This window comes from Schistocerca piceifrons, chromosome 2 (assembly GCF_021461385.2).
Source record: "Schistocerca piceifrons isolate TAMUIC-IGC-003096 chromosome 2, iqSchPice1.1, whole genome shotgun sequence".
Lineage (NCBI taxonomy): Eukaryota > Metazoa > Arthropoda > Insecta > Orthoptera > Acrididae > Schistocerca > Schistocerca piceifrons.
Window position 1 is genome coordinate 560,254,127 of NC_060139.1, and position 20,346 is coordinate 560,274,472.

The 20,346-nt window shown below is 37.8% G+C and overlaps 1 protein-coding gene across 1 annotated transcript in view; it reads right to left on the reverse strand.

The window, feature by feature from the left end:
* Window positions 1-20,346, reverse strand: part of LOC124776734 (dnaJ homolog subfamily C member 3) — a 74,579-nt gene that overhangs the window by 47,728 nt on the left and 6,505 nt on the right. The window contains exons 2-3 of the mRNA XM_047251854.1: window positions 7,957-8,067; window positions 3,242-3,366 (exon numbers count right to left, since the gene is read on the reverse strand). Coding sequence (XP_047107810.1) covers window positions 3,242-3,366; window positions 7,957-8,067 — 236 coding nt within the window. The remainder of the gene's footprint in view (window positions 1-3,241; window positions 3,367-7,956; window positions 8,068-20,346) is intronic.

Consider the following 20,346-nt stretch of genomic DNA (forward strand, 5'->3'; position numbering starts at 1 on the left):
AAATTTACAGTAATATGATGATATGATAAATGACATTTCTACAGTTAAGATATCTCTCTCTCTGTCTCTCTCTCTCTCTCTCTCTCTCTCTCTCTCCCCCCCCCCCCCTCCCTCCCCGCCCCCTCTCTCCACACTTTCGCCATACACTCCAGGAAAGAGAGACTATTTTGAAGCACATCATGGGGGGAGGGAGGAGGCTTATTTCTTAATTGGAATAATATGATAAATAAGTGGTTTCCACAACAATATAAAGGAAATAATAAACATTTTTATGAAAAAGAAAATTTATTTTGGTCGTACTTACATACAGTCCAACTTAATAGCAATGAAATCACTGCTACTGTTGATCATCCAGTATTGAAAACTAACATTTCTGAAAGATACTGTCTTTGGAGTAACATGATGAATCTCACAAAGCAGAAAAATTGTCAGCCATTTGCTTATAAGTTCTAAAACTTTTCAAATTAATATCTTGCTTACTTGACCACAGGTATGTTATTCAGTGTTCAGAATCTTAACAACAAGAAAACACTTCCATGTAAATGTAAAGCTACATCAAATGCATAAACAGCATAGGAAAACACACATGCAACAATCATAATTTGACACACAGAGAGGGAGAGAGAAAGAAAGAGAAAGAGAGAGAGACTATTTTCAGCATCTATCACATAATTGCATAGTGTAGTTCTTTAGTTATTAACTGTACCATACCACAAAAACGTGTGGACTGTAGTGTCTACTACACTCGCTGATCTGAGAGGTGGTGACAGTTTCTTTGATTTGGTTTCAAAGGGAAAGATTTTTCAAATGGAAAAATGTAGTTAATTTCTAATGTTATTGAGGCCAATATTATGAAGTTCACAAAGTGATGAATATAATCAAATACACTGATATCATGAAGCTTGCCTATTTTGCACTCTACTGTCACACTGGCTACCAGTACACAATCCATGGCATCCTAGACACACTATCAGAGTGTACACACGAATAAGAAAAAAAAATCCTGGATTTTCCAATTAAAAATACACCTTCCCCAGGTTAAAAATCACTTTTCCCCAGGTGAAAAAACACTATCTTTGGCGAAAGTACATTTTTCCAAGTTAAGTGACAATATACTTTCCCTTAGAGCTGTAAACTTACCAGTTCTTTGAATAATATAAATATTTATACACTGCCGTAGAGCTTCCGTGCACTTAAGGCATTTTGGAAAGATCTATGCACAGCACCAAAACACTGCATGTTTTCTATTACAAAAGTGCAAACACAAATTCCATGAAAAACAGCATGGTAGCTTCTGAAGCACTATAATTGAGACGCACTGTGCAATGCGCTTTCGTCAGCCAATCATAGCTATGTCATTTGATCTCGCCAGGTAATGACAGCTGATATTCAGAGCATAGAACACGTGATGTAGTCAGCCAATAGCAACATCACTTACAGAGCATGAACACACAAATAGGGGAAGTTACTGGTTTAAATTAATTTACCATACATTACAGCTACAAACAAAGCTAACTTTTCAAATACAATATTGGTTGTATTTCTCCCCCATCCCCCCCTCCCCCCCAACCCTCCCTTCCTGAAGTTGGTGTTAGGCAGAATCCTAAGAACATAGCTTATATTGCAGCAGTTAAATATTTCTGATTAGCACAATTATAAATTTCACTGCCGTGCACAACATGTCATGGGTTGCCTGGCTAAATAAACATTCTGTCGAGCAATGTAACTTTTCCATAGAAAAGCCAATTACAAGTGAAACTGCTCAAGAGCTTCCCTCACATTTTTTTTTGTTAAATTATTACTCTTTTTGCCATTATTATAATGTAATTTGTAATACATAAAAGAACTAAAATAAATATGAAAAAACCTAACCTTGAAGCCTGGTCTTTTTTAGTGTGCATTACACTTTAAGAATTTCAAGGCCCAAAATTTTTCTAAGTAGCTGTTCCTCCAAGTGTTAAGTTTTGAATGAGATTCAGATGCTCCATTATTTAAGAAATTCATTGGCTGATCTCACATGCAATATAGTTCATCTCGTTATTACGAAGTATTACACTGTCTTCGTTCTAAAGTCTTTGACACATTTTACTTTTGGCACAAGCCAGTGTGTGGACTGTGTTTTGTTGTTGTAAATGGCGTATTTTCTTTGCAACTTAAGTTTTATTTAGGTGTTATTCTTTTGTTTGTTTATATTTTATTGCTGCAGTATTATTCTGCAGAAGCAGGTTAAAGTGCAATTCTTTGTTAAAAGTATCAGTTCCTGCCAGTCAAAAATTTTACTGAAAACTAAAACAATGAAAAATTTCTGAAATGCTAAAAAATTCCCAGGTTTTTTTTTCTTACAGATGAAAAAATTCCTCCAGGTTTCCCAGTTGTCCCGAAGTGTATACACCAAACTACTGTATTGTCTTTGGAAATAGAAAGACTCAATGTTCCCAATACAGCAACTAGCTGTAATTTAATTTCTCTAGAGAGTATTCACTGTATCAACACCACCAAGTGACAGACTATCTGGCTCGCAGAGCAAGTGCTTCCAGCAGACGCCTAGCAGTAGCTGCCTGTCCGCTGATAACTGGCTAAAGACAGACTGACCACAACCTAAAGCCTAAATACTTCCATGCTTCCCAGTCATTCCTAAAGGGATAATTTCTGCCAAACATTATATAACCTAGTGACATTTACCACCATAAATATCTTCTTCAAAGGTCAAGCTCACTAAATTTCCCATCAAGGGCAAAACCTCTGTAGTGTTCTGTTGTTTGAAATGCAAATGCCAAAGAACAGTGCAGTTCTTTGCTTTTGTTACGGCTACTGAATGTAGAAAATATCATGAGAAGTAAACATCGTGTTTCAAATGAAGACACATACATACACAATCTCACAGTCCAAATATAGAAACATACATTCTTTCTCTTTCCAAAAGTGATGTATCATTTGTGTGTATTGTTTTGATAGAGAAGATATGTCTAATTGACTAACCTTTTAAAGGGTGAATATTTTGATGCATTTAGCGAGTGGATGTGGACATTGTTCATACAATATTAATAAGATTGAGTTTTTGACAAGGAATTTCTTTCAGAACTCTTCACATGACCCTCAGATTTAAAAGGATATTTCAATTTTCTAAACACATATGGAGGAAGAAGAACAAAACATTTAACAGATGTATTTTCTCAGTTTAAATTACCACTCAACAACTCTAATTAGTAACCTTAAAATCGTAGGTCTACTGGATACTTACAGCTGTAAAATCTGGCTTCAGTTCAAGTACCCTATCCAGATCCATAAGGGCAAATTTTGACTTCCCAAGTGCTAAGTAGACAGTAGCTCGTTTGAAGTAAGTCAGATAGTTGGCTGGATCTCCCTCTGAAAAGCAAATATTTTGTAAACAATATATCACGTTTCCATACCACCCTGCAACATTTACATATATCATTACATACACAGCCAACACTGGTCTAAATTACTTCTTTGTAAAGTAACCAAACTGTAACTCACTTCCCTTTTAATCTAGAATAAAAATACAGTTTGTATTTTGCAATAATGTGCCATTTTCACAAACTGATTTTTTTCTTAATGGCCTGTTACGAAATGCCCCAGTTTAATTTAATTCAATATACAATGAAGAGTGAAAGAAACTGGTACACCTGCCCAATATCATGTAGGGCCCCCGAGAGCACACAACATGACATGACATGACATGGACTCGACAAAGGTCTGAAGTAGTGCTGGAGGGAACTGACACCCTGAATCACGCAGGGCTATCCACAAATCCATAAGAGTACATGGTCATGGAGATCTCTTCCGCACAGCATGTTACAAGGCATCCCAGACATGCTCAAAAATGTTTATGTCTGGGGAGTTTGGTGGCCAGCGGAAGTGTTAAAACTTGGAAGAGTGTTCCTGGAGCAATTCTGGATGTATGGGATGTCACATCGTCCTGCTTGAATTGCCCAGGTCCGTAGGAATGCACAATGGACATGAACGGATGCAGGTGATCAGACAAGATCTAGACGTATAAGGGTTCTCATATCACTCCAACTGCACATATCCCACACCTTTACAGAGCCTCCGCCAGCCTGAAGAGTTCCCTGCTGACATGGAAGGTCCACAGTTTCATGAAGCTGTCTCCATACACGTACACATCCATCCACTAGATAAAATATGAAACAAGACTCATCCGACCAGGCAACTTGTTTTCAGTGATCAATAGTCTTTGTCACGCAGACATCATACGAGTAGGCCTTCGGCTCCAAAAGCCCGTATCAATGATGTTTCACTGAATGGTTCACACACTGACACTTGTTGGTGACCCACCATTAAAATCTGCAGCAATTTGCAAAAGTGTTGCACTTCTGTCAGATTTGAACGATTGACTTCTGTTGTTGTCATACTGTTCTTGCAGGATCTTTTCCCAGCTACAGCAATGTCAGAGATTTGATGTTTTACTGGATTCCTGATATTCATGGTACACTCGTGAAATGATAGTATGGGAAAGTCCCCACTTCATCACTGCCTCGGACATACTGTGTCCCATCGCTCGTGTGCCGGCTATAACGCCATGTTCAGTCTCACTTAAATCTTGCTAACCTGCCATTGTAGCAACAGTAACCGATCTGACAACTGAGCCAGACATTTGATGTCTTATATAAGTGCTGTCAACCCCAACGCCATATTCTGCCTGTTTACATATCTCTGTATTTGAATACGCATGCCTATACCGGTTTCTTTGTTGCTTCAGTGTACAATGGAGAAAAGCAAATACTGTGTTATGATAAAATGCACGATACCAGCACTTTTTAATCTTTTTCCTGCTAGGTGACAGCAGAAAGCATAATTCTCCATTTGTACCATTTTCCTGGACATACATAAAGTATCATTCAACTGGGAGCTATTTCTATTTAATTAATGTTTCAGTAATCCTCAAACACACAAACTACAGATGAAGTATCTAAATGCCCTTTCCATAACAGGCCTGTTATACTCCGAGGAGAATACACAGTACAAGAGCATCAAGATGTAATTATAAATGACAATCTTGTCAGACTTTCACAACACTGAGGAGGTTAATGAACAATATAACAAGTTGACAAGGTCTCTGTACTTCAGCTTAACAAGATTTTTTTTTATGATTTTAGCTTGACTGAACTTGTTAAAACAATGACCCGAGCTTTTGAACATCAGAGTCAATTTATGATATATGTATCACAATAACATAAAGAATGTTGTTGTATTACTTATTTCTGGATTTTTATGAACTCTGTTCATCAATGAAAAGGTGTACATTTATGCAACAACACCTATTAATGTGGGAGCTTTTGAGTATCCGTACAGAAAACATTTGCAGCGCCTTTGCGATCTATTAAAAGTTAAATTTATATGTTACACAAAAATAATTCACAGTGCATCCCAACCATGAGACACCAGTCAATACAATGAAGCCCTATCAAAAAAGATAGTAATAATACTGAAATGTCTAATAAGGATTCTACGTAACTGCATAGTCTGCATATTTACTACTTTCAGTTTTTGTATGTTCAGATTTAAGGGACATTATGTGTAAGCACAGAAAACAGCCTAAACGTAGAGTTCTTATTTCTGGACAAAACTGAAGCATATATTATTAATGGACCCTTGACACACACAACAATGGATTTTGAAAAATAACATTTACTGAAAATATTAATTAAGTAATCTCTGAACCAATATATTTAAAATCTGAATTTCTGAAAGTTAGTTATGAGTAACTGATAGAAGAAAGTTTTGTAATGTCATATACAATATCATTATTGAACAATGAGCAACCTACAGGCTTTGGCCACACTGTCAAATTAACTGGAAAAAAAACAGACTGGTAATCATGTAAAATACAGCCACCTATCATAAAAAAAAAATTTATGAAAACAGCACAAAATTATTAAAATGTAGAAATGATTATATTCCTTCTGAGATTTACTGCATGGTGCAAAGAGACACTGTCATCCCCATCCCCTTTTTTATATCCAACCTACTTTTTTGAGCTTTGGCAGAAAGCTGATAAGTCACCATTGATTAAATAGCTGAGACAGACCGTTTCATTTACATAACAGTATATAACTATCGGCAGTAAAGAGTAAAGACAATCTGCCAAGACAGCTCCTGAAGTCAGTCATGTTTACTTCTTACCGATTCTTAAACTTAGTGGGAGGTGGACTGCTCAGGGGATGGTGGTGAAGCACAGAACTATACAAGAAATTTAGAGAACCGCCATTTGCTATTCTACTGCCACCAATGTACATTTCATTTAAGGACCATCATGATGAAATAAGAGAAATTAATGCTAATACAGTGGCATAAAGACAGTCTTTTTACTTTCTTTCCATTTGCAACTGGAACAGGAAAAGAAATGACTAGTAGTGGTACAGGGTTCCTTTGTACATCTCTTAGTGGTAATTTTGCTTACACAGATCACTAAACAGGGGCTGTATGTGAAATGGGGAGGTGGGGAGTTGGGAGGAGGCAACCTTACATGATGGGACTTCCCTTTGCTGGATATCATAAATATAAATTATCTGTAAATAAGTGTAAATGCTAAAAAAAGTCATGGTTCAGATAATTATAATTCTTCCAACATGTGTGACTATCTGCTTTCATCAGAAAAGTATTTTAGTACATTCACACAACTCTCCCAATCATAATGGACCAATTATCATCAGCACTGTCAATATATACTCTTCATTTCATAAAAAACCTAATAATCTAAGGAATATGCAGATTTCTGTTGGATGATACTTATATTGTGACAGAATCATTGACCACTACTTACCTTCATGATGTGAAGTGTGTAGCCCTATCAATAACCACATATAATAGTGGTACCCTCTCACCTGCAAGTCTGAGTGAGCTACTGTTTCGTATTAGTACTCTTGTCCAATCATCAAAGGAGGAACTATTAGTTCTCGAAGACAGGGAGTGTCACTTCTACTTTTACACATGTGTATCAGTTGTATACACCTACACATTTCGCCCTTTGAGGAAAGTAAAAAAAAATGCAAAGCCAAGAGTTTCGGCTCAGTTGGTCCAATCAGGACCAACCAATTGACTGCTATGTCATCCACTGCTAATGGCATCACTTTGATATGGTATAGAGGGGCACGGGATTAGCACACCAATCTCCCAGGTGTTGCCCAATTGCCGTCACGAGGCACAGTGTATCCTGTTCCAGTCCTCTCATCAAGGAAAAAATCCCTGGCAGTACCAGGAATTGAACCTGGGTCCTCGGCATATCAGCCAGACACACTGACAACTGAGTTACAGAGGCGAATCCTGAAGGTAATCAATAGCCAGCAATTCTATCTCAAAATTTGTTTGTTATCTCAATCTAATATCCCTTTGACACACTTTTAACATTTATTCTCGGATAACAAAAGTGTATGAAGTCAGAGAAATCTAAACTAGCTAGAAAAATTTTACCTTCATGACGGCAAAATTGTTTTACCAGAGCTGAGGCAAAAACACAGAAAAGAAACAGAATCAAAATTATTACATGCTAACTCTGCAGCTAAAAAAGAGTGGGAAATACAGTACACGCATAATATCTTCTGCTTCTCATATCTCTCTAAACCTATGATGATGTCACCACCTTTGGACTTCACTTTTTCCACGCTCCTTAGATTCCAAAGCAAAAATGATATATATTGCAGATTTTGAATGCAAAAAAAGAAAAGCAAGTTCAGTCACTATATATCCCTGGCACATATTTTTAAATTCCACTAATGATCTTCAGTTCCAGAAAGAGGGCATCACTTACAAATCATCAGAATAGTATAGATGACTTTGATCGTGTGCAACACCAAACTGACATTTTCGAAAGCCTGCCTCTCAGTCTAAAATATTGATCATGTTCATTGAGGGGAAACAGAGAAGACAGTTCCTATCCACAGTATCTGATAATAGCTGACAACAGTATTTCCTCACCTAAAGCTGCATGGTAATGCGATAAGGCATCCTGTAGCTGTCCACGTCCCAGGAAGTCTCTCCCCATCTCCAAATGCTTGTTTATTTCAGCCTGTGTTGTGCCATCACAGTCTGCAACAATATAAGGCACAACTGAGTAACAACAGTTAAAATAATTTGGATAATAAGATACGAACTGAGCTCTCTTCCAAAATAACACTTATTCCAGGTCATTAATTATTTTATTTGGATTCCAAGTTGAACTGACAACAGATTCATACAAATTCTTTAAAGTTTCTAACAATGACAGGGAGAAAAATATTTTGAGCTTTGATACCAGTCACTCATCTACCTAGAGTATTTACGAAAATACATATTTACAACTGCAGGAAACATTTTTTTTTTTTTGCTTCTGCCGTTTGCCAATAGGTAGCGACAACGATAAGTAGCGGTCGAAAGAAACAGATCACAAACGCCAGGCAGTTAGCTTGAACCTTGGTCAACATAACCTCATTCAAACATTGATCGATTTGTGTCTGCATCATAAAGTTGCTCTTGATTGAAAATGTCAGTTTAAGAGCCTAATTTTCGTCATTTGCAGGATGTGTTACTGTTTTGTATCAATATGAAGAAAACAGCAGCTGAGTCTCATTGAATGCTCTCAAGTATGTATGGTAAGGACGCTATTAGTGAAAGAACGTGTCGCGAGTGTTTCAACACTACAAGAACAGTGATTTTAATGTCTTAGACCGGCATAGTGGTGGAAGAGAGAATGTTTTCGAAGATGCGGAATTGGAGACATTGCTGAGTGAAGGCTCGCATCAAACTCAAGAAGAATTGACACGATTAGTGGGAGTGACACAGCAAGCCATTTCAAAACATGTCAAGGCTATGGGCATGATTCAGAAAGAAGGAACTTGGGTCCCATGTGAGCTGAAACCAAGAGACGTTGAACGGCGTGTGTGTGTTTGTGAACAGTTGCTTCAGAGGCAAAAACTGAAGGGATTTATGCATCGCATTGTGACCAGGGAGGAAAAATGGGTTCATTCCAATAATTCTAAATGCAAAATAATGCGGGGATATCCCGACCATGCTTCCACGTTGACGGCCAAACCGAATACTCACAGCTCCAGCTCAGTGTTAAAACCAAGTGAAACAATCACAGGTGCTCATTATCAAACACAATTAATGTGTTTGAGCAGAGCATTAAAATGGCCGCAATACAGCGAGAGGCACGATAAAGTGATTTTGCAGCACGACAACACTCGACCCCATGTTGCAAAAGAGGTCAAAACATACTTGGAAACAAAATTGTTCAGGCTTTCATGGCCACTTGTTGACAAACCACCTATTTGCTTCTGTCTCGGGTTCTTCAGCCGACATTCGTCTGATGATTTTACTGACGTTTTGCCAGCACGAGTGGCTGGCATTGTCAAAGCTTCATCCTCCATTGCCGGTGGCGAACTGGAGCCGAGCTCGCAGCCGCAGACTATATGTACCTGGCACGCCAACGTCCGAGGGCTTCTCCGCGGTCATTTCCAGTGCAGTTCTCCTCTTGCTACATACGACGGTCGTTCCCTGCAGTACGGGAAGCTAGGATCCGTTTACCTTTGGGCTTTCCTCTTTCCTGTTGAAGCTATTCCCATGTTTGTGTATTTCTACAGCTTTTCTATACAAGCAGGTGTGATAGTGTGAAATGCAACATCTGGAAAGTATTCTGAGGAAGAATGGATACTCCACAAATTATATTAGAAGCGTAACAGAGCCGCACACTTGGCGAAGTAAGAAATCGGGAAAAGAAATATCAGGTACAGCCTTTCTGCTATACATTCCCAGAGTGACTGACAGAATCGGCCATATATCGCACAAACACGGCGTAAAGGATAAAAGGGACCCACTTGCAATGTCAGGAATATACTGCTTACCAAGCACATGCAGAAAAGTTTATGTCAGAATGACTGGACGATCAATCGACACCAGGATCAAAGAACATAAGCAACACTGCAGGTTGGGGCAGGTGGAGAAATCAGCCGTGGCAGAGCACACACTGAGTGAGACCGACCATGTAATAAAATTTACCAACACGGAAGTTCTGGCTGTAGAGAAGCACTATCACACCAGCTTGTTTGGAGAAGCTGTAGAAATACACAAACATGGGAATAGCTTCAACAGGAAAGAGGAAAACCTTAAGGTAAATGGATCCTGGCTTCCCATACTGCAGCAAACAACCGTTGCAGGCAGCAAGAGGAGAACCGCACTGGAAATGAGCACGGAGAAGCCCTCGGACGTTGGCGTGCCAGGTACATATAGTCTGCGGCCACAAGCTCGGCTCCAGTTCACCAACGGCATTGGAGAGTGAAGTTTTGACAATACCAGCTTGACAATACCAGCCACTCGTGCTGGCAAAACGTCAGTAAAATCATCAGACGAACGTCGGCCAAAGAACCCCACACAGAAGCAAATAGCCAGATCTTGGAAACGTTAAAATGGGAAGTCCTACCCCACCCGCCATATTCTCCAGACATTGCTCCCTCTGACTACCACCTGTTTAAATCAATGGCGAATGGCCTGGCTGGTCAACAGTTCCGATCTCATAAAGAAGTCACAAATTGGATCGATTCATGGATCGCTTCGAAAGATGATCAAGTTTTTCGACACGGGATTCATACACTGCCCAAAAGATGGGAGAAAGGGAGACCAGCGATGGAAAATACTTTGAATGATACATGTGTAACTAATTTGTTTCATTAAAGCCTCAACTATTGGGGAAAAAATGGCAGAAGCAAAATTATACACCTTGTATGTAAAATAACAAATTTCTTATCTACACATTTATCTTGCTAAACTTCCATTATTCACAATATATTTTACTGATGCTGATGACAATGATATAAATAGTTCATGTAGAAACATTTTATTTAAAGAAATAATATAAAGTTACGATACCTGTAAACCATGTGCAACTGAAAATTCAACCCCGCTAAAAATTATGTTTTTCGACTGACATAATTTATTTGAAAGCCCTTAATCACGTCTTTCATACCCATTTTTTCTTAAAACTTATTATTACAAAAGTTTTTCATACTTAAAATTTTCATACTCCAGTATGTTTCTACCTTAAGATGTGATTCTGTCACAATTCTATTGCATCAATTTGTAGCTCAAATTCTTCTAATTTCAAAAATGTATAATTTTCTGAAAATAACATGTTTGTTAAGAAAATACACTAGCTAGAAAATTTAAATTTCCAGAAAATTCGTGGCAGGCTTTGTAAATTCTCAAGCATATGAAAATAATAGAGCACCTTTCATCTGGCTACTTTCAATTATTTCGTTTTCGGTTCAGTTTACTTCATTGCTTACAGTATGTTCACATCTTTTACTTTTTCTGTCTTTATATTAATAGCCAAAATGCAATTGCTTTATTTTTTAATCAATGGTAATTTCTGTAATAGCGCATCTATAAATAGCTGTCCAACACACAGGAGCAGTCAGTCAGCACCTGGTATTCAAAAGGTCTTCTATAGACAACATCATCCATAACTCATTACATACATTTTATGTTTGTCAATCGCTGGTTTGCATTCAACTAGCACAGTCACAATGCTTGTTCAATGTCTGTCAGTCTGTCTGCAAAGTTCTGTTCAAAAGAATGTTTATTTCTGATTCCACTTAATAACTTTCTCTCTCTAGGTAGCTTTCTGACCATCGATGTTAAACGGAAATAGTTCACAACAAAAAAGATGATCACTTAAAGTGTTTGTTGTTGTTCTTGTCTTTAATCCACAGTCTGACACAGCTCTTCATGCCAGTGTATCCATGGAAGCCACTTCATCTCTGCATAACTACTATAACCTACAGCCATTTGAACCTGTTTCTGTATTCAAGCCTAGATCTCTGTCTAAAAAATTTTTCACCCACACTTCTTTCCATCAGCAAACTGACAAATTTTTAATGTCTCAGTATGTGTCCTATCAACCATTCCAACCTGCTTACTGTATTGAAAACTTGGTCACCTCCTACAATTTTTTATCCCTCAACCTTCCTTCCATTACCAAGTTGGTTCAACTGCTCTTCCAAGTTATCTGCCATCTCTATAATAGAATTACAATGGCACTGACAAACCTCAAACATGAACTTTAAATCTTTCAGATTTCTCCTCTGATTCCTTCACAGCTTGTTCAATGTACAGGCTGAATAATATCAGTGATAGGCAACAACACTGCTTCACTTCCTTCTCAACTACAACTTCCCTTTTATATCTTTCAACTCCTACCATTGCAGTCTTGGTTTTGGTGAAATTCACAAATAACCTTCTACTATGGTTTTGGTGAAAGTTGTAAGTAACCCTCCACCCTAAGTACCTTATCTCTGCTATCTACAGAATTTCAAAGTGAGCAATCCAAAGCTTTCTATAAATGTAGGTTTGCCTTTGTTAAACCTATCTTCTAGAACAAGCCACAGGGTCCGTACTGCTGTATGTGTTCCTCATTCCTCCAGAACCCCAACTCATTTCCCCCAAGATCAGCTTCTTCTAGTTTTTTCATTCTTCTGTAAACAATGTGCGTCAATATTTTGCAACCATGACTTATCAAACTGATAGTTCAGTAATATTCACATGTCAGCACCAGCCTTATTGCGATTCTTGAAATCTTACGGTGTTTCACCTGCCTGATATATCTTGCACACCTGAAAAAATAATTTTGTCATGTCTGGCTCTACAAAGAATCTCAGTAATTCTGAGGGAATGTTGTCTACTATAGGGGTCTTGTTTTCACTTTGGTCTTTTCATATACTGTCAAATTTTTCTCACAGTATCATATCTCCCATCTCATCTTCATCTACTTCCTTCTCTCTTTCTCCAATATAATCCTCAAGTTTGTTTCATTTATACAGACCCTCCATATGTACCTTCCACCTTTCAGTGTTCTATTCTTTGCTTCTTTCACTGGTTGACACCCGAACTCTTGATACTCCCTTTCCTCAAAAGGTCTCATTAATTTACGTATAGGTGGCACATACCTTTCCGTTAGTCATGCTTACTTCTACAGCCTTGCATTTGTCCTCTAGTCACTTCTGCTTACCCATTTTGCATTTTCTGCCAATCTCAGTTTCTGGGCAAGTATTCACCATTGCATGTAGCACTGCTGCATTTCTATACTATCTCCTTTCGTCAATTAATTCAATATCGTCTCAGTTATCTAGGGATTTAAGCAATGTGATGCTCTGCTACATCCACTATTTCATCTTTCTTTCCATTTCCTCATTTCAGCTCAACAATGCATAACACTCCCTCAAACTCCCAAAAACCTCCAGTTCTTTCAATTTACCCAGGCCCCATCTCTTTAATTTGCTACCTTTTTATAATCTCTTTAGTTTTAACCTGCAGTTCATAAAAAATAAATTATTGTGACAGTCCACATCTGTCCCTGGAAGTGTCTTACTGTGTAAAATATGGTATCAAAATCTGTCTTAGCATTTTGTAATCTTTCTGAAACCTTACAGAGTCCTGAAGTCTCTTCCAAATATACAGTGATCTTTCACAATTCCTACAGAGTCCTGAAGTCTCTTCCAAATATACAGCAATCTTTCGCAATTTTTAAATTAAGTTTTAACGATAACTACGTTGTGCTCTGTGCAAAATTCTACCAGGCAGCTTCCTCTTTCATTCCTTTTCCCCAATCCATTTCCTCCTCCTACTTTTCCAACTCTCCCTACGACTGACTTCCTCTCAACCATCAAATTAAACTTTTGTCTCCATTAACTAGGGCTATCTGAATAATTTCCTTTATGTCGTCAAACATCTGCTCAATCTCTCCACCTCTTACACCACTGAAACTTTTCCTTTAATTCACCAGGTCTTTGGGAGTGACTGACTGTCCAAATCACAAGTTCTCAGATGACAAGTCATTCAAGGAGGACCAAGAGGACGTCACCAATGAACCCCCGCAATGGGCGCGTATCAAAATCCCGAATCAACAAGAATGAGACATGTGAGCTAGATTGTTTGAATTCTTACTTTCTGACTGACAGTTGGATCATCAAATTGATTGCAAAAACTTTAAACATAATGAAAACAATTGTTTAATGCATTGCAGCTGAGGATTTGGACATGAATATGGTATGCATCAAACTGGTCCAAAAGTGTTGACCGATGAATAAATGGCCATACAAATGCTCTGGTACCAAGAACACTTGGAATGTGTGTGTAAATTATCCTAATTTTTTTAAACTCAATTATCATAGTCATGAACTTTTGAGCACAACCTGGAGAAAAAAAGGCAGAGTTCAAGTAGACACATCCCCCTGCCCCAAGAAGACATATGAGCAAGTCAAGGATCAAAACCGTGCACATTGTCTTCTCTGACGTCAGATGCACTGTTCATCATAAATTCTTACTCACCAGGACAACAGTGAACACAGCTTCCTACTCAAAAGTGCTCAACAAACTGAATAGGAGGATGAGTGGAAATGGCATCATGACAGTGCACCAAGCCACAGCACCTTCACTGTCAGCGAGTTTCTGACCTGGACCCACACCATATTGCTTCCCCATCCTTCCTACAGTCCCAGCTGGCTCCCCCAAGACATTTTTCAGTTCCTCACTTAAAAGAAGGTCTGGAAAGGAAGCATTAGGGACACAATTGAAAACATCTAAGCTCGTGTTACAGCTCAGAGAAGGCCTTCCAAGCCTGAAAAAACCGACACAAGTTTTTTTAAATTATTTATCATCAATCTTCTGACTGGTCTGACACAGCCCACCAGGAATTCCTCTGTTGTGCCAACCTCTTCATCTCAGAATAGCACTTACAACCTATGTCGTCAATTATTTGTTGGATGTATTCCAATCTCTGTCTTCCTGTACAGTTTTTACCTTTTAGAGCTCCCTCCAGTGCCATGAAAGTTATTTTGTGATGTCTTAACATATGCCCTACCATTCTGTTCCTTCTTCTCCTCCTCTGTCTTTTCCTCACATTCCTTTCCACACCAATTCTTCAGAGAACCTCATCATTCCTTACCTTATCAGTCCGTCTAATTTTCAACATTCTTCTGTAGCACCGTATCACAAATGCTTTGGTTTTCTTCTGTTTCAGTTTTCCCACAGTCCATCTTTTCACTACCATAACATGCTATGCTCTAAATGTACAGTCTCAGAAATTTCTTCCTCAAATTAAGATCTAATTGATACCAGTACTCTTTTCTTGGACAGAAATGCCCTTTTTGCCAATACTAATCTGATTTTGCTGTCCTTGTTCCATCCATATTGGGTTATTTTGCTGCCTAGGTGGCAGAATTCCTTAATTTCATCTACTTGATCACCAATCCTGATAAGTTTCTTGCTGTTCTCATTTCTGCTACTTCTCAGTACCTTCGCCTTTCTTTGATTTATTTTCAACCCATACTCATTACACTGTTCATTCCCTTCGGCATATCCTGTAATTCTTCTTCACTTTCAATGAGGATAGCAATGTAATCAGTAAATCATATCTTTGATATCCTTTCACTTTGAATTTTAATTCCACTCTCGAAGCTTTCTTTTCCTTCTTTCACTGCTTCTTTGATGTACAGATCGAACAGGTTGGATGAAAGACTGCATCTCTGCCTTACACTCTTTTTAACCGTATTTCCCCTATAGCTTACCCCAATTTTCTCATAATTTTGAACATTTTGCACCATTTGACATTGTCGAATGCTTTATTTTTCTTTAGTCTTGCTTCCATTATCAGTCACATGTCAGAACTGCTTCTATGGTGCCTTCACTTTCCTAAAGCCAAATTGACTGTCATCAACAAGTCCTCAATTTTTCCCTTTCTTCTGCATATTATCCGTGTCAGAAACTTGGATGCATGGGCTGAAGAGCTGATTGTGTGATAATTCTCACACCTGTCAGCTATTGAAATTTTCAGAGTTGTGTGGATGATATTTTTTCCGAAAGTCAGACAGTAAATCGCCAGACTCGTTTGTATCATGTATCTCTCTATAGGTGCAGAATTTCACGCATAAAAATATTTATTGTACTTCTGGCTGTAAGATAAGAAATCAGGACAACAAAGGGCACCATCTAAATGCTGTAGTGTGTGTACATGCAACCTCAACACATGGATAAAAGGAAATCTTGACAGCTGATCACGTGGAGCAAACCCTTAAACCTCACCCCAACTTACTTTTGTACAATTTTCCCACTAAACAATAAAATCTCTGTGAGAGGGATGAAAACAATTGTATACCCAATTATACATTCTGCAAATCTATCTTGGATCCCACAACAAAGAACTTCCTATTTGTAAACCTCTAGCAAAGGTTTTTGTAACCTCTAATAAATTAAATTTACAAGATAACAAGGTAGGCCCAATGAATTCATAAGGGCTCTAGAACTTCTTAACAGAGAGAGAGAACTTTCAGCATCATGGGTAAAACAGTGGAGCTACCTAAATGACTATATGAAAGTATCTACATTCCACATTGTAACTAAAGAACTGCAATCATTATTAAAACAGGCTGCATCTTCAGATAATACAGACATAGACAAAATTAAATTTGACGCACAGAATGTGATGCTTAGTGTAGCTCAATGACGACCTTCACTGACACTTCAATGAAATGACAAAGTTGCACTTTTACCCAACAATAACAAGTTTGCTTTCATTCCGGAGGCATATGCTAGCATTACAAAAGAAGCAATTCAATATATGAGAAATCTGTTGATAGGAGTAGGCTGTATTAAGTATTGGTTGGAGACTGCCGGTGATGTTTAAGTTATTTGTCATATTATTTGGACTGTAATCCGACTTCACTAAGTATGTTATTTCTTGTAGGTGTGATATCCATTCTAAGGACAAACAATGTTCGAGCAATAAAAAGTTGTTTCACAAAACAGTCAATAATTCTTGGAATCAAAATCTGCATGAATCACTGATGGAGCCAAACAAAGTTTTGCTTTGTCATTACATACAGATTTACACTTACGAAGAATTTTGTAAAAACTTGAGCTGGAAATAGCTTGCATTCACTTACATCAAAACTTCTGCATTCTCAGTACTGAAAAAATGAAGGCAAGTGTTTTCACTGATCCAAAGATCTGATTTCTTTTTTAAATACACACACTCAGTATGAACTGGTGCTAACAAACAACAGTAAAACAGTACAGATATGTTCTGAATGGTTTCCACAGGAGACTTTGAAAAAAAGTTTTGACTTTTGCTCAATGTCAAGCTTGCAGAAAGTAAAGTAACATGTCATTGCAATTGCACATGTATATTGATTGCATCTTCTCACCAAAATATGGCAGTGTAGAATGAGAAGATAGCAATTACTTCCGCCATGATATTACACTGATGGAGCACAAGTACAAATGGAAATGGAGCACTGTTATTTTAAGTAATTATTGCTGAATGGTAAAAAAATGAGAGACCTTCCTACAATAAAGCAGCAAGCAGGTTGAGGAGAAATGTTCTTAAGGCAACTGACATTTTTTTTCCATTTTTTCCTTGTTGGACACCTACAATAAATGTATCTCAAGCACAAGCTTTTTCGGGGCCTGTAGCCTGAAAAATACAAATAAATTATATTCTCTTCACTGCGACATTCAATTTTTTTCAACATTGGGCATTATAGACACTTCCGATTTCATCCATCTGCTTTGACCCATGAGATCATCAACATGGCAGAAACGGCTACTTCCAGCATATACAAAATGACAACAATGACATCACTACATACACATGCCAATAATGTGAACAAAAATAAAAATTACAGAATAACATCTCACTCAAAATGAAATTTACGGCAACTGCGGGAAACTGGGGGTTTAGGGTGCGCAACAAACTAAGTATACAATTTAAAAAAAAAAATAATAATAATAATAAAAAATTGAAAAAGTTCTTTGGCCTATATAGCTAAACCGCAGCTACCGAAAAAAAAAAACATCTACAACCACGAAAAGAGAAATTGGATATTTCCCTTGACATATGTAGCTCAACCGCAACTTTTTGATACCAAACAGGACCAATGTCTCCAACCCCCAAAAGTGGAATCAGACATTTCCCTTGACCTGTATAGCTCAACCGCAGCTATCAATACCAAAAAACCAACACCTACAACTCCGAAAAGTGGAAACAACACCCAACAACTCAAAAACCCAAATATTCCATATTCACTACAAAAATTAAGACATAACTGCACTATATCAATTTAAAAATAGCTGACATCCCATAAATATACAATATTTGCAAAACATCAGAATTACTGTAGAATAAAGGCAAAATAAAAATTATCCCTAGTCCAAACTGCCAAAATCTTTGTCAACCTCATGTTGCTGCCTCAAACATGACACCTAACATTCATTCAGCAATAAGATCGAACATCTGCAGAAACCATATGGCAGCCATCATGTCATCCCCCATCTCAGAATGTAATGATACACCCCTGAATTTCACTGTCATATCCATCTGCCATAGCCACACCTAACACAAAAGCAATTAAAAAAGATTAGACATCTTTCTGCATAACAAACACCAAACTAATCAGACTAAAACAATACCAAACACATACAAAACACCCTTAATAACTCACTGAAAATACGGGATTACTGAAGAACGGGATACAGCCAGTCAGCTGTGACCAATGACGTCAGAAGTTACCAGAGATGATGTATTGCACAGATTTTACAGCAAAGATGAATGGTTGAGAAACAAAGGAATGCAAGACAGGGAAAACAGATAGTAGACATATATCATGTACATCGATATTTCGAACATAATGTTAGGCATATCGCTTCTTTGAGTCCTACGGAGCTCAACCAGAGAATGGGATACTAGTGGAAAAACAGAAGGAAAAGGGAGTGAAGTAACGTTAGTGTGCACTACCTCAGTTGACAAATATGAGTTGTACCGTGAACTTCAGTTGATCTGTACAGGTCAACTGAATTACAGGATACAAATTTTACAGTTGTTGCTTTTTTCTCCTCCGCTACTATTAGTATCCTAATGTGCAGTTGATACTAGTACAATCAAATGCGAAAAGACTGACATACGAAAAATTTGTATCCCGTATTCGAGCTGACCTATATAGGTCAACTGAAGAATAGGATACTAATACTAACAAAGATTAAAAAAATCGATGCATGTAACATTGGCATCCTGTACCTCAGTTGAACTATGCAAAGGTGAAAACAAGCGACATACATAACACTGGTATCCCATACTTCATTTGACCTATACATTCTTTTTTCGCCTTCAATACTAGTAGTATTGACATTTTCAACTTTTGTGATCCTGTCCTCCTCAGTTGCGCGTAATACTACGGTATATTGATAAGTTTCACTTATGGACCGTCTGACAGCAACTGAATAAAACACAATTTTAGTGCCATACGCGTTTCGCCTTTATTTTCTGCAAGGCATCATCAGTGGCCTGGAATATGTACATATGTTAGCTATTTTATTTACATTTTTGTCACTGTGCCTATAGGTTATAAACAGTTCTGGTGGTTGGTATTTCCTATTAAGTAGCAATGTTTTGAACTGTACTTACAGGTTGCGTAGACAGTTTCTTACATATTACGCTCTTGTTGCATTTTTTGTGTTGTTCTTCTTCCTATGAGTGCCAATTTGCTGTTTTTTCCACATTCCACAGCACTATGCACTGAACGCTTGTTTTACTGCAATGTTTTGGTTTCTGTTGCCGACTGTCAAATGTTTTTGTCAAAGATCGAATATTACTGCCAAACTTATGAGTGTAACTATTGAAGTATCTGTGGTCTGTTCGTGTATTTTCTTTTTTTTGGGGGGAGGGGGTGGTGGTGTCTGTGTGTGTGTGTCTGTATTTATATATTCATGTTATCATATCCTTTATTAAGTGTAGTAGGGAACCTGTTCTAATGTGTGTTAGTTCATTTATCACATGTTTGTTTTCTGCTATGGCTTTCTGGACGGGGAAGTTTTCTTGCATTTGTATAAGGTGTTTGTCATGGTTGCTTATTCTCATTATTTTCATTTCGTGTTCCATGTTTGTAGGATGATGGTTGTAGTGTTTTAAATGCTCTGCAAATGTGGAATGGTTTGTTTCATACTTCCAACATCTGATATGTTCTTTGTATCTTGTTTCAAAATTCCTGCATGTCATGCCTATGTATACTGCATCACAACTTTGACATTCAAGTTTATATATTCCTGATTGTTGGAATTTGTCCCTCTTGGTAGCTGGCTGGCTTAGGTGTGAGTGAAGGGTTTGCCCAGGCTTATATGCTATTTTTAAGCCCTGTCTCTTTAGGATGCTTGCAACTCTGTGTGTTAGTTTATGTGTGTAGGTCATGGTGTACCATCTGGTTCTTTTCTGTGTGGTGTTGTCATTGCGTGTGTTTGTAAGTTTTCAGCTTGTGAGTTCTTTTGTATTGTGGAAATGTTGTGTTTGTT